The 19,056-nt window shown below is 45.8% G+C and overlaps 1 protein-coding gene across 2 annotated transcripts in view; it reads right to left on the reverse strand.

The window, feature by feature from the left end:
• Nucleotides 1–19,056, reverse strand: part of galntl6 (polypeptide N-acetylgalactosaminyltransferase like 6) — an 801,537-nt gene that overhangs the window by 54,605 nt on the left and 727,876 nt on the right. For both annotated transcript variants that reach the window (XM_078396864.1, XM_078396865.1), the window contains one exon: nt 11,668–11,889. In XM_078396864.1, coding sequence (XP_078252990.1) covers nt 11,668–11,889 — 222 coding nt within the window. The remainder of the gene's footprint in view (nt 1–11,667; nt 11,890–19,056) is intronic.

Below are 19,056 nucleotides of genomic sequence, written 5' to 3' on the forward strand. Positions count from 1 at the left end.
TCCGAGACTTTGCCATTAAACAAAAAGAGCACAAAGGCTTCCTCAGCTAATGGAGTAGTTAATCTAGCAATGAAGGAAATTGTTACTCGGCAAAAGAGCCCCAACAGGGAGATGGCTAGTGCCAAGACATTTGCAATGAAACAATGGACCAGAACAGTGGCTGTGGGAATAACATGTAATTAAAGGACCACAGGGACCCCAGAAGGAAAAACATCTATCAGATTAATAAGGGTTGTGAGCGTACAAAATGTTAATTCTAGAACTGAGAACCAAAAACAGGCAATCACAAAGTGAAGTTAAATGTGGAAATAAAAAGACAAATGGAATTGGGCCAAAGGAGCAGATGTTTCTTTGTGTTGTATTAGGAACAAAGGAATTAGTGTACCTGTGTGAAACCCTTCCATGCATTAATTCAAATGGGAGAAGAAGAATTTCCTCTGAATTTACCAGTTACGAACATCGTCCAACACTTCTCCACTGCCTGAACTGCTGTGTTTAGTTCAGATTAGTCTAGTTTAGAGATACAGTGTAGAAACAGGGTCTTCGGCCCACCCAGTCCCTGCCGACCAACAATCGATCACCCGTACACTCGTTCTATCCTACACACTGGGGCCAATTTACAGAAGCCGATTTCAGGTCTCTGGTGTTTCGGGTCAGATCCCTTCTTCAGACCTGAAACATCAACTATTCTTTTTCTCCAGAGATGCTGTCTGACCTGCTGAGCTACTCCAGCATTTTGTGTCCATCTTCGGTATAACCCAGCATCTGTGGTTCCTTTCCACACAGGTTTGTAGGTTAATTGCCTTCTGTAAATTGTCCCTAGTGCGTAGGATAGAAGTATTGTACGGGTGATTGCTGGTCGGCACGGACTCAGTGGGTTAATGGGCTACTGTTTCCATGCTGCATCTCTAAAACGGAAAACTAAAACAAAAACATTGTGGGCCGAAGGACCTGTTCCTGTGCTGTGCTGATTAGACTTAGTGGGAGCAGGGATAGCAACTGCTGCTGATTATCGAGTTAGCACACCCCATAACCTCTGCTCCCCACTGACATTTAATGACATTTTGCTGTTTTCTTCACAGAATACAGTCCTCCTAAGCCTGATAAGATTTACAAATCATACACTGCAGAATTAGGCCATTCTGCCCGTCACTCCTGTTCTAGCCCTTTTGCAGAGCAATAACAACACTTAAAAGGTAGTAATGCTAATAGAGTCATAGAGTCATCGAGTGATACTGTGTAGAAACAGGCCCTTCAGCCCAACTTGCCCACACCGGCCAACATGTCCCAGCTAGACTAGTCCCACCTGCCTGCGTTTGGTCCATACCCCTCCTAACCTGTCCTATCCACGTACCTGTGTAACTGCTTCTTAAACGTTGGGATAGTCCCAGCCTCAACTACCTCCTCTTGCAGCTTGTTCCATACACCCACCACCCTTTGTGTGAACAAGTTACCCCTCAGATTCTTATTAAATCTTTCCCCCCCTCACCTGAAACCTATGTCCTCTTGAATTAAATTATTAGTGAATTTGATCCACTCTTTCAAGCACTACTTCACAAATGCATTTAAGGACTGGTTTGGCAAGGGAATAAGGAAGAGGTGGTTACTCTAATATATTCTGATGAAGAAAGGCAAGGAATGCTCAAGTGGAGCATAAACAAATGGCAGCGTGGATGAGGAAGGGTCGCGAACCGAAAGGTCACCGATTCCTTCCCTCTAGAGATGCTGCCTGTCCCGCTCAGCTACTCCAGCATTTGATGTCTATCTTTGGCAGCATGGATTTGTTGGGCTAAATAATATATTTTATCTAACATGTTATAAGATAACATACGAGTATGATGTTATATATGTATACAGACATACATTGGCACAATGTAGACCCACGTTACAACAATTCGGGAAACAGAAATTTGACCTTACAACTCACTGCCAAAAATTTGCACTATGGATTTTAAAAATTCACTCTTGCGGAATTTGTGTGAAAAAAATAAACATAGTATGTATACAGAGAACAGTGGCCCAGCGGTAAAGTTGCTCCCTTACATGGCCAAAGACCCGGGTTCCATCCTGACTATGGATGCTGCCTGTATCTTCACCCTCTGACCTCCGGGTGCTCCGGTTTCCTCCCACATTCCAGAGACGTACAGGTTTTGCAGGTTAATTGTCTTCTGTAACTTGTCACTAGTGTGTAGGATGGAAACAGAGTGCTGGTGACCGATGGTCGGTGCAGACATGGTGGGCTGAAGGGCCTGTTTCCACGCTGTATCTCTGAACTCTAAACCAAACCAGTTTACCAAGGGCAACAATTGCAGGCTGCAGCTTCACAATGGAAGTCACTTAAGGGATCTGCTTTGAAAGCTGACAAGGCAATCGTTTCTATAGATCCATGTACAACAATACCTTATCAAACAATATTCTCTCGAAGATCAATCTTCTCTCCTTATCAACGCCCCTTTGTCTTCTTATTTCCTTTTTGTTATTCTTGCTATTGAGGGCGTGCAGCGTAGGTTTACTAGGTTAATTCTCGGAATGGCGGGACTGTCATACGTTGAAAGACTGGAGCGGCTAGGCTTGTATACACTGGTATTTTGAAGGATGAGAGGGGATCTTATTGAAACGTATAAGATTATTAAGGGGTTGGACACGTTAGAGGCAGGAAACATGTTCTCAATGTTGGGGGAGTCCAGAACAAGGGGCCACAGTTTAAGAATAAGGGGTAGGGCATTTAGAACAGGAACCTTTCTCGTCTGCCTACATTACACTTAGAATTCCTTTGCTTTTGAACCCATCAGTGGTGAATCAGTGGCATTCATTGGCACGGACAGTTGTGGAGGCCAAGTCATTGGGTACTTTTAAGGCACAGATGAACAGATTCTTGATTGGTACGGGTGTCAGGGGTTATGGGGAGAAGGTAGGAGAACGGGGTTGAGAGGGAAAGATAGATCAACCTTGAATGAATGGTGGAGTAGACTTGATGGTCTGAATGGCCTAATTCTGCTCCTATAACTTTTGAACTTATGGCATCTATATACTAAAACTCTTGTTTGTTTGTTTGTTTGTTTGTTCCTGAACTAAAGCCAAAATGGTACACAATAGCGCGACAATTTTAAGCCCATCTTACTCACCGTCGTCCCTTTGGTGCTAATGGAAGAAGTTTAATTGAAATCGGTGTTATATTTTTTAAGATATTCACATTTTAAAGTTTAAATCTATCTCTTAGGGAAGGAGGGGTGAGAGGGGGGTGGGGTGGGAGGGAGGGAGGACAAGGGGGGGTTGAGGGGGGATGGAGGGAGAGGGGGGAAGGGAGGGGGCGGGGGGATGGGGGGAGAGGGGAGGGGGGGGGGAAGAGAGGGTTCTGCATCAATGCAGGAGAGGATTGGGCCCAATGGGCCCACTTGGTCTAGTGTCCTATATACCTATATCCACATGGGTTTTTTTCCAGGTGCTTCAGTTTCCTTCCCACATCCCAAAGACACATGGGTCCTTTTCTCCAGAGATGCTGCCTATCCCACTCAGTTACTCCAGCATTCTGTGTCTATCTTGGGTTATTTGGCCATTGAAAACTCCCCCGGTGTGCTGTTGAGTGGTAGAATCTCCGAAAAGTTGAAGGGAATGTGGGGAAAATGAGTTACATGGAGAATTCAGTGAGGGGTGAAATTGCCTTGTGATTCCATAAGCTCATAGGCGATAGGAGCAGAATTAGGCCATTCGGCACATCAAGTCTTCTCCGCCATTCAATCATGGCTGATCTATCTCTCCCTCCTCACCCTTTCAAACCACTGACACCTGTATTAATCAAAGTCAGTGTAAGAAAGAACTGCAGGTGCTGGTTTAAATTGAAGGTAGACACAAAATGCTGGAGTAACTCAGCGGGACAGGCAGCATCTCTGGAGAGAAGGAATGGGTGACGTTTTGGGTCGAGACCATTCCTTCTCTCCAGAGATGCTACCTGTCCTTCTGAGTTACTCCAGCATTTTGTGTCTACCTTAATCAAAGTCAGTATAGACTTATAAGAAGACAACTGCAGATGCTGGTACAAATCGAAGGTTTCTATTCACAAAATGCTGGAGTAACTCAGCAGGTCAGGTAGCATCTTGGGAGAGAAGGAATGGGTGACGTTTCGGGTCGAGACCCTTCTTCAGACTGTACATCAGTATAGACTTGATGGGCTGAATTGCCTTCCTCCTGTGCTGAAAGAAACTTTACACAGATTTTACAGCACAGAAACAGGCCATTCTGCCGAACTAGACGATTCTGCTGCTTAAGCTCTACATGGGCCTGATTAATGTTCACAAACCCCCTTTCCTTTGACCCTTGTTCATCAATGCACCATTTTCACTTCAACCATGATCACAACACAAAGTGGTGGAGGAACTCAGCGGTCATACAGTAAATGTTCAGTTATTCTAGGTAAAACTAGATCATGGTAGAGTAGTGCAAAAAACAAAGTATGTATATCATTTCTGATCTCATTATGGTTACAGCCAAAATGTAAGGCTTTACTTTCTTCTATATTGAAACTCATTTGCTAATTTTAGTTTAGTTTAGTTTAGAGATGCAGTGTGGAAACAGGCCCTTCACCCATCGAGTCCGTGCCGACACCAATCACCCGTACATTAGTTCTATCCTAGATACTAGGGACAATTTACAGAAGCCAATTAACCTACAAACCAGCACCGCTTTGGAATGTGGGAGGAAACCGGAGCAACTGGAGAAAACACACACGGTCACAGGGAGAACGTGCAAACTCCGTACAGACAGCACCCATCGTCAGGATCGAACCCGGCTCTCTGGTGTTGTAAGGCTAGAGTGTGAAACAGATAAGTGTGAAAACGCATACCTCCAGATTCAGGGACACTTTCTTCACAGCTATTATCGGGCAACTGAACCATCCTATCATGAACTAGAGAGTAGTCCAGATTTCCCATCTACCTCACTGGAAACCCTCGGACTATCTTTAATCGAACTTTACTGGATTTTATCTTACACCAAACGTTATTCCCTTTATCATGTCCAGTGCATTCAGAAAGTATTCAGACCCCTTCACTTTCTCCACATTTTGCTACGTTACAGCCTTATTTTGAAATGGATTAAATCCTTTTTTGTTATCATCAATCCACACACAATACCCCATAATAAAAAAAGCGAAAACAGGTGTTTAGAAATTTTTGCAAAGTAATTAAAAATAAATAACTGAAATATCACATTTACATAAGTATTCAGACCCTTTGCTATGACACTCAAAATTGAGCTTAGGTTCATCCTGTTTCCATTGATTATCCGTGAGATGTTTCTACAACTTGATTGGAGTCCACCAGTGGTAAACTAAATTGATTGGACATGATTTGGAAAGGCACACACCTGTCTATATAAGGTCCCACAGTTGTCAGTGCATGTCAGAGCAAAAACCAAGGCATGAAAACGAAGGAATTGTCCGTAAACCTCCGAGACATGATTGTATCGAGACACGGATCTGGGGAAAAGTATAAAACAATTTCAGCAGCATTGCAGGTCCCGAAGAGCACAGTGGCCTCCGTCATTCTTAAATGGAAGAACTTTGGAACCACCAGGACTCTTCATAGAGCTGGCCGCCCCGCCAAACTGAGCAATCGGGGGAGAAGGGCCTTGGTCAGGGAGGTGACCAAGAACCCGATGGTCACTCTGACAGAGCTCCAGGGTTCCTCTGTGAAGATGGGAGAACCTTTCAGAAGGACAACTATATCTGCAGCATTCCACCAATCAGGCCTTTATGGTAGAGTGGCCAGACAGAAGCCACTCCTCAGTAAAAAGCACATGACAGCCCGCTTGGAGTTTGCCAAAAGGCACCTCGGACTCTCAGACCATGAGAAACAAGATTCTCTGGTCTGATGAAATCAAGATTGAACTCTTTGGCCTGAATGCCAAGCGGCACCGTTCATCACCTGGCTAATACCATGCCTACGGTGAAACATGGTGGTGGCAGCATCATGTTGTGGAGATGTTTTTCAGCGGCCGGAACTGGGAGACTAGTCAGGATCGAGGGAAAGACGAATAGAGCAAAGTACAGAGAGATCCTTGATGAAAACCTGCTCCAGAGCGTTCTGGACCTCAGACTGGGACGGAGGTTCACCTTCCAACAGGACAATGACCCTAAGCACACAGCCAAGACTCAGCAGGAGTGGCTTCATGACAAGTCTGTGAATGTCCTTGAGTGGCCCAGCCAGAGCCCAGACTTGAACCCCATCGAACATCTCTGGAGGGACCTGAAAATAGCTGTGCATCGACTCTCCCCATCCAACCTGACAGAACTTGGGAGGATCTGCAGAGAAGAATGGGAGAAATTACCCAAATACAGGTGTGCCAAGCTTGTAGCGTCGTACCCAAGAAGACTTGAGGCTGTAATCACTGCCAAAGGTGCCTTAACAAAGTACTGAGTAAAGAGTCTGAATACTTATGTAAATGTGATATTTCAGTTATTTCTTTTTAATTACTTTGCAAAAAATTCTAAACACCTGTTTTCACTTTTTTATTACGGGGTATTGTGTGTAGATTGATGATAAAAAAAAAGAATTTAATCCATTTTAAAATAAGGCTGTAACATAGCAAAATAAGGCTGTAACGTAGCAAAACGTAGTAAATTGTAAACAATAGACAATAGGTGCAGGAGGAGGCCATTCGGCCCTTCGAGCCAGCACCACCATTCAATGTGATCATGGCTGATCATTCTCAATCAGTTCTCAATTGTAAATTGACTCTAATTTGTAAGATAGTGCGAGTGCAACAGGGTGCTCGCTGGTCGGCGTGGCTTCGGTGGCCCGAAGCATCTATTTCCACACGTGTCTCTAAAGTCTGAAGTCTAAAGGAAAGGTCCACCAGCAGAGGGACCAGGCATTGTTACGGACAGCATTACCCCTTGTAGTGCAGCTGAAGTGCTGCAGGGGGCAGCACAGTCCAACAAGAGACTGACTACATAGCAATCACCATCTGCAGATAGTTCAGTGGCATTATAGGTAAGGTTGACTGAAGCAGACAGACACAAAACGCTGGAGTAACTCAGTGGGACAGGCAGCATCTCTGGATAGAAGGAATGGGTAACGTTTCGGGTCGAGACCTACAGTTCCTTCCTACACATACCTTGACTAAAGCAGAGATGACTCCCTAACCAGTCTGAAGAAGGGTCTCGACCCGAAACGTCACCCATTCCTTCTCTCCAGATATGCTGCCTGTCCGCTGAGTTACTCCAGCTTTTTGTGTTTAGCACCAGTATCTTGTTGTGCATGTCAACGTAAGGACATAGTAAAAGCAGGGGTAAACTGCTTGGGCCCGCAGGCTGGTCTGACCGTTCAATATTAATATTGAAACATTTAAAAGACATTTACACAGGTACATGGATACGAAAGGCTTAGACTGTAAGACCATACGACAGAGGAGCAGAATGAGGCCATTTGGCCCATTGAGTCTGCTTCATCATTCGATCATGGCTGATCTATTTTCCCCTCACAACCCTATTTTCCTACCTTCTCCCCGTAACCTTTGATGCCCTTACAATCCAAGAGGTGATATGGGCCGAATGCGGGCAGCTGGGACCAGTGTGGAAGTTGCATCTTGGTTGGCATCTTACAGCCCCACCTAGGTGCACACCTATTTTTCCCACTAAACCGCCCCCCTTCAGTTGCGTCCCGAAACATCACCTATCCATGTTCTCCAGAGATGCTGCCTGACCTGCTGAGTTACTCCAGCACTTTGAGTCCTTAAGGGTGGGAGAGAGTTGGGGAAAAGTGAACAGTGAGCTTGGTGCAAGACAATTCAGGTCCTTAACTGCACAGGTCCTGCTTCACCCAAATCTACAACTCTAATCCCACCTCGACAGCGAAATGCCATGACCACTTCTTGCACTACCTGGACTTGTTTTCCTAAGTATGTTTTGCACCAATGTCTTTTTTTTTAACGCAGTCTTTTCCTTTTCTCTAGTCCTAGACTCTCCCACTAGTGGAAACATCCACTGCACATCCACTCTATCCAAGCCTTTCACGATTATGTACGTTTCAATGAGACCCCCCCCCCCCCTCACCAGCACCAGCACTCCCAAGTCCCTTTGCACGTCCGATTTCTGGATTCTCTCCTCATTTAGAAAATAGTCTACGCCTTTATTCCTACTACCAAAATGCATGATTCCACACTTTGCTACACTATATTCCATCTGCCACTTCTCTGCCCACTCTCCCAACCTGTCCAAGTCCTTCTGCAGAGTTCCTGTTTTCTCTACACTACCTGCCTTTCCACCTATTTTCATATCATCCACAAACTTGGCCACAAAGCCTTCAATCCCCTCGTCCAAATCATTAATATACAACGTGAAGAGTAGCGGCCCCAGCTCCGACCCTTGGGGAACTCCACTAGTCACTGGCAGCCAACCAGAAAAAGCCCCCTTTATTGCCACTCTTAGTCTCCTGCCATCCAGCCACCCTGCCATCCATGCTAGTATCTGCCCTTTGATACCGTGGGCTCTCATCTTCCTAAGCTGCCTCACGTGTGGCACCTTATCAAAGGCTTTCTGAAAATCTAAGTAAACCTCTACTGACTCTCCTTTATCTGTCCTGCTATTTACTTCTTCAAAGAATTCCAACAAATTTGTCAAGCAAGACCTCCCCTTCACAAAGCCATGCTGACTTTGGCCTATTTTATCGTGAACTTCTAAGTACCCCGTAACCTCATCCTTTATAATGGACTCTAAAATCTTACCAACCACTGAAGTCAGACTAACCGGCCTGTAGTTCCCACTAGAAACATAGAAAATAGGTGCAGGAGTAGGCCATTCGGCCCTTCGAGCCTGCACCGCCATTCAATATGATCATGGCTGATCATCCAACTCAGTAACCTGTACTTGCCTTCTCTCCATACCCACTGATCCCTTTAGCCACAAGGGCCACATCTAACTCCCTCTTAAATATAGCCAATGAACTGGCCTCAACTACCTTCTGTGGCAGAGAATTCCACAGATTCACCACTCTCTGTGTGAAAAAAAACGTTCTCATCTCGGTCCTAAAAGACTTCCCCCTTATCCTTAAACTGTGACCCCTTGTTCTGGACTTCCCCAACATCGGGAACAATCTTCCTGCATCTAGCCTGTCCAACCCCTTAAGAATTTTGTACGCTTCTATAAGATCCCCCCTCAATCTTCTAAATTCCAGCGAGTACAAGCCGAGGCTATCCAGTCTTTCTTCATATGAAAGTCCTGCCATCCCAGGAATCAATCTGGTGAACCTTCTCTGTACTCCCTCTATGGCAGGAATGTCTTTCCTCAGATTAGGAGACCAAAACTGTACGCAATACTCCAGGTGCGGTCTCACCAATGCCCTGTACAACTATTCTGCCTTGCTCCCTGCTTGTGCAGCGGGGTAACATTGGCAATTTTCCAATCATCTGGGACCACTCCTGACACTGGTGAGTATTGAAATAACACTGTCAATGCCTCCACAATCTCCAAAGCCACCTCTTTCAGAACCCTAGGGTAGAGTCCATCTAGTCCAGGTGACTCATCTACCTTCAGCCCTTTCAGCTTCCCGGGCGCCCTCTCCCTAGTAATAGCCACTCCACTAACTTCCAACCCCTGACTCTCTCGAATTTCAAGCACGTTGTTGGTGTCTTCCACTGTGGTGACTGATGCAAAAAAGTTATTCAACTCCTCTGCCATTTCTTTATTCCCCATTATCACTTCTCCTGCATCATTCTCCAGCGACCCAACTTCCACTCTTGCCTCTTTCTTACTCTTTATAGAACTGAAGAAACGCTTGCTACCCTCTTTTATATTATTAGCTAGTTTATCTTAATATTTCATATTTTCTCCTCGTATTGCCTTTTTAGTTACCTTCTGTTGTTCTTCGAAAAGCTTCCCATTCCTCTGGCTTCACCACTAACCTTTGCTATGTAATACGCCTTCTCTTTTAGTTTTATATACTGTCCTTGACTTCCCTTGTCAGCCACGGTTGCCTCTTTCTCCCCCGAGAATTTATCTTCTCCTTTGGAATGAAAAGATCCTGCATCTTCCAGATTATTCCCAGAAATTCCTGCCATTGCTGTTCCACTGTCACCGCGTGTTAGGGCCCCTTTCCAGCCAACTTTTGGCCAGCTCCTCCCTCATGCCTCTGTAGCCCCTTTTGCTCAGGTGCAATATCGACACATCCGATTTTACCTTCTCCCTCTCAAATTGCAGATTAAAACGTATCATGTTGTGGTCGCTACCTCCAAATGGTTCCTTTACCTTGAGTTCCCTTTATCAACTCTGTACAGATAGCACCCGTAGTCAGGATGGAGCTGGGATCTTTGGTACTGCAAGGCACCGACTCTACCATGCTGGCCCAGGAGGCAAGAGAAGAGTTGTGACGTTAAGGGGGGTAGTCATTTTACAAAACAGGAATTTGGGAAACAAAGTCCATTCTCAACTACTGCAGTGGCCATACACCTTTGAAGCGAGCTGTCAACATCAGTTGCTTCCTATTTTAATAGCACGGTGGAAACATAATTTGGTCTCTAGCTCACCAATTATTGACTGGCAGACCATTTTGCTCTCGACTTTGCCTTATCGCACAGCTTGCTGACATCAGTGTACTTACCGAGATAAATAAACCTCAAACCACCAGAGAGTTTCCACTGACCTTCTGTTATTTGATTCACCCTGATCAGTGTCAATCTTGATTCACTAGCCGGGCTCCAACCTCTCAGTCAGAACGTCTGCGAGTCCAAGCAACGTTTCAAAGGCTCGAACGTAAAATCAAACCTGTCACATCAATAATGTGTTGCTGTGCATCTTTAGACTTTAGATACAGCATGGAATCAGGCTCCTTGGCCCACCGAGACCGCCGTCACCCTGTGCACCTTCTAGATTAGTACGGGTGTCAGAGGTTATGGGGAGAAGGCAGGAGAATGGGATTAGGAGGGAGAGATAGATCAGCCATGATTGAATGGCAGAGTAGACTTGATGGGACGAATGGCCTAATTCTACTCCTATCACTTATGACCTTATACACTAGTTCTATTGTACACACACTAGGAAGAATCTACAATTTACAGAAGCCAATTAACCTACAAACCTGCACGTCTTTAAACTTTTCCATTAGACTTTAGAGATTCAGCCCGGAAACAGGCCCTTCGGCCCAACAGGTCCACGCCACCCAGCGATCACCCCTTACTCTAGCACTATCCTACACACACTAGGGAAAATTTACAATTTACAGAAGCCAATTAGCCTTTAAACCTGTACGTCTTTGGAGTGTGGGAGGAAACCGGAGCACCCTGAGAAAACCCATGCGGTCACAGGGAGAACGTACAAACTCCGTACAGACAGCACCCGTACTCAGCATCGAACCCCTGCTAGCTGTGCCGCTGTGCTACCAGTTTTTGGAAGGGAATAACTAGGAAGGGTTAGATTACTAGGAAGTCAGTCTGAAGAAGGGTCCAGACCTGAAACCTCACCTATCCATGTTCTCCAGAGATATTTCCTGACCCGCTGAGTTACGCCAGCACTTTGTGTCCTTTTGTGTATCTACCAGCATTTGAGGTTCCTTGTTTCTACAAGAGGTAAACAGTACCGGCCTTGCCAACGATGCCCATATTTTACTTCTGAATGCAACGAAAAGCCATGAAATGGTGGCTGTGTGGCAACGGGCCAATCTGCCAACTCCTACTCACTTCTCCCCAAGCGGCTGGTGAGGGTTCCACAGGCGGGTAGTACTTTGGCAGGTCCCAGGCCACCTCCGCCATGAACCACTTGAAGTCCTTGCACTTGAGATGCTTCCGCAGGACCTTCTGCGCGGTGATGTCGCCGGTGGAGAGGTGCCGATACTCGGGCCTCCGGTGGTAGATAAACTCGGCGTACTCGTCCATCCACGTCTCCGCCACTCGCTTCAGGTTCTGGGGAGAGGGAGAGAAGTCCCGTTACCAACCGGGCGCCCTGACGCTACATGGCAATGGCGTGGCACAGGGACTGGCCCTTCGGCCCACAACGTCCATGCCCAAAGTGGTGCCAATGTTTACAGGCACAACATGGAAACATTCTCTTTGGCCAACAACATCTGTGCTGAGCATGATGCCAATGTTTAGAGGCACAACATGGAAGCCGGCCCTTCAGCCAACAACGTCAGAGATGAACATAATGCCAATGTTTAGAGAAACAACATGCCAACAGGCCCGTCAGTCAACAACGTCTGTGCCAAACATGGTGCCAATGTTTAGTGTTTAGTTTAGTTTAGTTTAGAGATACAGCATGGAAACGGGCCCTTCGGCCCACAACGTCTGTGCCAAACATGGTGTCAATGTTTTGAGTTTACCCACTATGGAGCAATTTTACAAAGGCCCAATCAACCTGGGAACCCGCACGTCTTTGGGATGTGGTGGGAACCTGGAGCAACCGGTCGCAGGGAGAACATGCAAACTCCACACAGACAGCACCCAAAGTCAGGATCGCACGCGGGTCTCTGGCGCTGTGAGGCAGCAGCTATACCAGCCGCGCCACTGTGCCGCCCTGTGTGCACTTGGGGTAGGAGGTTTTTCAGCCCATCTTCTCTGTGCTAGTTCTGTGCCAGAACTCCCCCCTCCCGAACCCAACTCACCCCTCACTGCCCCTAACTGGGATATTGGAAGTCCATCCTCGCTGAATTCACAGTTCTCTACCAAAAGATATGAGACACAGAATAAAGATTTGCACTGACAAATCAATAAACAAACAGAATATAGGACAGTTAACCGAGGACATGGGTTTAAGGTGAGGGTGGGAGGGAAGATTTAATAGGAACCTGAGAGGTAACTTTTTTACACAAAGGTTAGTGGGTGAATGGAACAAACTGCCAGAGGAGGTAGTTAAGGTAGGTACTATCGCAACGTTTAAGAAACATTTAGACAATGGAACAAGCTACCGGAGGAGGTAGGTACCTTTATAACATTTAAGAGACATTTGGACAGGTACATCGGTAGGATATGTTTAGAGGAATATGGGCATGGCTCTACACCGATCAGCCAAAACATTATGACCACCTGCCTAATATGCTGTTGGTCTTCCGTGTACAGCCCCATACGCAGCAGGGTAGGATGCACTGTGTATTGTGACACATTCCTCCCGTGACCACCATTAAACTTTTCTGTGACTTGTGCCACAGTAGGCCTTCTGTCGGTTCGGACCAGATGGGATAGCCTTCGTTGCCCTCGCGCATTGATGAGCCTTGGGTGCCCAACACCCTGTCGCCGGTTTGTGGTTTGTCCCTCCTCAGACCACTGTCGGTAGGTACTCACCACTGCTGACCGGGAGCGCCCCACAAGCCTTGCCGTTTACTCCTGCCCATTTCTCCTGCATCCAATACATCAACTTCAAGAACTGACTGTTCACTTGCTGCCTAATATATCCCACCCCTTGACAGGTGCCATTGTAACAAGATAATCAATGTTATTCACTTCGCCTGTCAGTGGTCATAATGTTTTGGCTGATCGGTGTATATTTATCATCTACGTATTTTAAATTTGCATATAATTATGAGAGGCTTTGATGTGGTAGACTCAGAACCTTTTTCCGTGGGTGGAAATGTTAAAGGTTACAGGGCATAGCTTTAAGGTGAAAGGGGCAAAGTGTAAAGGAGACGTGTGGAGCATGGTTTTTGACACAGAGAGTGAAGAAGGCCTGGAACGCACTGCTGCGGGTGGTCGTGGAGGCAGATGTGATTGTGGCATTTAAGGGCTTATGGATAGGCACATGGATGTGCAGAGAATGGAGGGGTATGGATCACGTGCAGGCAGATGAGATTAGTTGGACTTGGCATCACGTTCCCCATACACATTGAAGGCCTGTTTCTGTGCTGTACTGCTCCATGTTCGATGTTCAACGGGTAGTCCCTTTAGGACAACTAACAGATGTCACAACAGCCTCGTGCCGAGAGGTGCTGCCCTGGTAAATTAATGGTTATCGATCAATGGTCTATGGTTTCTTTCTTGGCACTCGTGACCAGGTACAGTGAAATACACAGGAAGGAACTGCAGATGATGGTTTAAACCAAAGATGGACACAAAAAGCTGGAGTAACTCAGCGGGACGGGCAGCATCTCTGGAGGGAAGGAATGGGTGACGTTTCGGGTCGAGACCCTTCTTTGGACTGAAGTACATGTTTGCATTCACCACACTTTTTTTTACCGAAGGTCAGTTGGCATCTGTGCCTCGTCAATCCCCATCCACACCAGTTCCTGCCGACATAGACATACAAAATACAAAGAACAAACTGCTGGAGGAACTCCACGAGTCGTCTGTGGAGAGTAATGGACAGACAGTGTTTGGGGTTGGGACTCATCTTCCTACTGAAGAAAGGTGCCGGTCCTGAACAGGTGGCACAGTGGCGCGGCAGTAGAGTTGCTGCCAGTGATCCAGGTTCAATCTTGACCATGGTTAGTGTCTGTATGGAGTTTGTACATTCTTCCTATGACTACGTGGGTTTTCTCCGGGTGCTCCTGTTTTCTCCCACACTCCAAAGACGTGCAGATTAATTGACTTCTGTGAATTGTCCCTAGTGTGTTGGATAGAACTAGTGTATGGGGTGATCGCTGGTTGGTGAGGACTCGGTGGGCCGAAGGACCAGTTTTCACACTGTATCTCTAAAGTCTAAAGTAACGCCACCCATCCATTTCCTCTACAGATGCTATCTGACCCATTGGGTTCCTCCAGCACATTGTCCTTTGCTCAAGGTTCCAGCATCTGTAGTCTCTTGTGTTCTTTAGAGAAACAAAATATATGTGCAATTCTTTTACCAAGGGTGGTGGTGGCATTAATACTACCACACAACGAAAGAAAGTGAAAGTCTATAAGTTGTGCTGAATAATTTACACTCAATTACAATCTGTTTAAACTTTAATGCAAGACAGCTGCTCCCTTACTCAGTACAAGTCTCAGTGAAAGGCTTTGGCCTTGTCCAAACCTGCACTCACTGCAGCCTGTGTGTCATAACAGTAACGGGTTTCAAGTTGGTGTTAGCAAAGTGGGAAGTCAGGCTGGTAGTGACCCATGAGTGCAAACTGTACGTGGAATTGAACAACATGATTTCTTGTCTGCTAATAATGAATGCGGGTAACTCCATCCAAGACCGCAAGAAATTGCAGAGAATCGTGGAAGCAGCCCAGACCATCACACAAACCAACCTCCCTTCCATTTACTCCACCTACATTTCACGCTACCTCGGCAAGGCCACCAGCATAATCAAGGACGAGTCTCACCTCAGACACTCCCTCTTCTCCCCTCTCCCATCAGGCAAGAGGTACAGAAGTGTGAAAACACACACCTCCAGATGCAGTTTCTTCCCAGGTGTTATTAGGCAACTGAACCATCCTATCACCAACTAGAGAGCAGACCTGACCTCCCATCTACCTCATTGGAGACCCTTAGACTATCTTTAATTGGACCTTACTGGACTTCATCTTGCGCTAACCATTATTCCCTTTATCCTGTATCTGTACACTGTGGACAGCATGATTGTAATCATGTAAAGGTCTTTCTGCTGACTGGATAGCAAACAAAAGCTTTTCACCGCACATCAGTACACGTGACAATAAACTAAACCAAAGATACTAGAGGAGCAAGTTGAACCACTCCGTCAAAATCACCTATACTGAAGCGTAGTATGCAAAGGAGCCAACTTAGTAGGCAAAACCTGCCTTCCGTTATGCCTCTCGCAGTGTAATCAGTGTTTTGGGGAAACAGTATGTGTGATGATACCATTAAAATGCAGAATATATCTCATCTATCAATTCACAGATTTTTGTTATTTTTCTTTTAAAATGTCTCTGCAAGTTTCTGCCCACTAAAATGGCGCCATGAGATACTACGGTTTTTAGGGTCGAGTGGTCTATCTTGCTCTGCTCTATTATCTTTGAACTAAACTAAACCAAACTAAAGCTCAGACAGTGGCAGCTAATTCCTCCTGGAATTCACCATGTGGACCTGTAGAGTTTCCGTACTTCTACTCCTCCGGTTACAGTTTAGTAAAGGCGATGTATTGTCCTCGAGTGGTCTGCCTGGGAAACTGTGTATTTAAAGCTGTTTGCTGTTATTAAGATAAATATTGTTCAGCTATCTCTCTGGTGGTTTTACCCACCAGCTGCACTCAAGCCCATAACGTTGAGCAAACATGCCAAAGTCCAATGAGGGACTGCTCCATTGTGGAAGGATGCTGTCATTTTGATGAAGCTCAGAAATGAAGCACTGCCCTTTAGTTTAATTTGGTCTGGCCTGAGTTAGTCTTGTTTAGTTTAATTCACTTCAGTTAGACAATAGACAATAGGTGCAGGAGGAGGTCATTCGGCCCTTCGAGCCAGCACCGCCATTCAATGTGATCATGGCTGATCATTCTTAATCAGTACCCCGTTCCTGCCTTCTCCCCACACCCCCTGACTCCGCTATCCTTAAGAGCTCTATCTAGCTCTCTCTTGAATGCATTCAGAGAATTGGCCTCCACTGCCTTCTGAGGTAGAGAATTCCACAGATTCACAACTCTCTGACTGAAAAAGTTTATCCTCATCTCTGTTCTAAATGGCCTACCCCTTATTCTTAAACTGTGGCCCCTTGTTCTGGACTCCCCCAACATTGGGAACATGTTTCCTGCCTCTAACGTGTCCAACCCCTTAATAATCTTATACGTTTCGATAAGATCTCCTCTCATCCTTCTAAATTCCAGTGTATACAAGCCTAGTCGCTCCAGTCTTTCAACATATGACAGTCCCGCCATTCCTGGAATTAACCTAGTAATTCAAAGTTTAGTTTAGTTTAGTTTAGTTTATTATTATCACATGTAGCAAGGTGCAGTGAAAAGCTTTTTTGTTGCGTGCTATCCAGTCAGAGACAAGACTACTCATGAGTTACAGTCATGCTGTGCACGGTGACCAGATACTGGAAAAATGGAATAATGATTAGTGCAAAGTCCAGTAAAGTCCAATTAAAGATAGTTCGAAGGTCTCCAATGAGGTAGATGTCAGGTCAGGCCCACAGTCCAGTTGGTGAGAGGACGAGTTGGTTGCCTGATAACAGTTTCTTCTTCTCAATGGCATTATTCCAAAGAGCAACGGAAGATTTACTCCTGGTGCTCTAGGGACAGTATTTAGTCGGGGAATTATTGGCGAAGATTCCTCGAGCATCAAACATGGAACAGTACAGCTCAGGAACAGGCCCTGCAGCCCACAATGTTTGTGCTGAACATGATGCCAAGATAATTACTTATCTACTGGGAGAGGGTTTACACGTAATTAGAAAACCAGGGATTTATTAGAGATAGTCAGCATGGTTTTATAATGGGGAGGTCCTATCTCACAAATTTGATTGAGATTTTGAGGAAGATTATTGATGCGGATAGAACAGTGGACTGGATAGCATGGATTTTAAAAAAGCATTTGGCAAGGTCCCTCATTGTAGGCTGGTCCAGAAGATTAAGTCATATGCAATTCACAGTGAGTTGATAAATTGGAACCAAAATTGGTTTTATTATAGAAGATGCAGGGTAGTGGTAGAGTGATGTCACTATTCGGTAAGTTTCAATGAAGTCCCCGTTCATCCTTCTAAACTCCAACGAGTACAGGTCCAGTGCCGTCAGACGGTCATCATATGTTAACCCAATCATCCTCGGGATCAGTGCAGTTTTGGTTGCCATGGATAAGGAAGGCTGTGGAAGCTTTGGAGAGGATGTGGGAGAGATCACCAGATCACCTGGATTGGAGTGCATTAGCTCTAAGGGGAGGTTGGACAAATTTGGATTATTTTCTCTGGAGCTTCAGACTCTGGAGTCTGAGGATTTACCCGATAGAAATATATAAAGCTATGAGATGTATTGATATGGTGAATATTCTGGGTCTTTGTCCCAGGGTGGAAACGCAAAATACTAGACGTTTAAGGTGAGAAGGGAAAGTTGAAAGTAGATATGTGGGGCAAGGTTTCAGGGGTTATGGGGAGAAGGCAGGAGAATGGGATTGAGAGGGAAAGATAGATCATCCATGATTGATTGGCGGCGTAAACTTGATGGGCCGAATGATTTAATTCTGCTCCAAGAACTTATGAACTATGAACTTATGAAGATTTTTACAGAGAGTGGTAGGCTCCTGAAATTTGCTATCAGGGGAGGTGGCAGAAGCAGATACATGAAGGGACAGGGACTAGAGGGATATGGACCATGTTGAGGGAAATGTGCTTAGTTAGATCAGCACCATGGGTGAAGTAGATGTAGTTGGGCTGAAGGGCCTGTTCCTGTGGTCTGTGTTCTAACTGTTCAGTCTGAAGGAGGGTCTCGATCCGAAACGTCACCTATTCTTTTTCTCCAGAGATGCTGCCTGACCCGCTGAGTTACTCCAGCTTTTTGTGTCTATCTTCGAACGTAGAACATAGTCGGTCACAGGGAGAACATACAAACTCCATGCAGACAGCACCCGCAGTCAGGATTGAATCTGGGTCCCTGGTGCTGTAAGGCAGCAACTCTACCACTGCGCCACCGTGCCACCCTGATGATAATCAACAAACTCCAAACTACTAAGGGACTTATTCTGTCACTTCACGTCAGTTCAAGAGCAGCCTTCTAAGTGCACATCCCACTGCTAACAACTGCAAGACACAAATCAGAGTTGTCATGTAAATGAAAAGGCCATTAATTGAATTCCTATCAAAATGATGAATATTCGGCAGAGCATGGGACTGAAGGTGTTGAAAATTAATCTGGACACGCTCCGTTGGTCGCCATTCATGAAAAGGACGTGAAGAAAGTCATCTACATAATGCAGGCATTCAGGGCATTGAGTGATGTGAATGGTAATGCTGACTTCAAGACTGCAGATGCAACTCAATTACATCGTAGGGGTCAAAGGAAACTTGCTCAGAGATAAACTGCTTGAGAAAGGATGGTGCAACTCGTTCTCACCTTCCCAGAGCACACCTTGTGGCCAATGGCAAGGCTCCCCTTGCAGCAAGCTGACACAAGGAACTGCAGAAGCTGGAATCTTGAGCAAAACGCAGAGTGCTGGAGTAACTCGGCGGGTCAGGCAGCATCGGTGGGGGAAATGGACAACTGATGTAGAA

Source organism: Rhinoraja longicauda, chromosome 3, assembly GCF_053455715.1.
Source record: "Rhinoraja longicauda isolate Sanriku21f chromosome 3, sRhiLon1.1, whole genome shotgun sequence".
Classification (NCBI taxonomy): domain Eukaryota; kingdom Metazoa; phylum Chordata; class Chondrichthyes; order Rajiformes; family Arhynchobatidae; genus Rhinoraja; species Rhinoraja longicauda.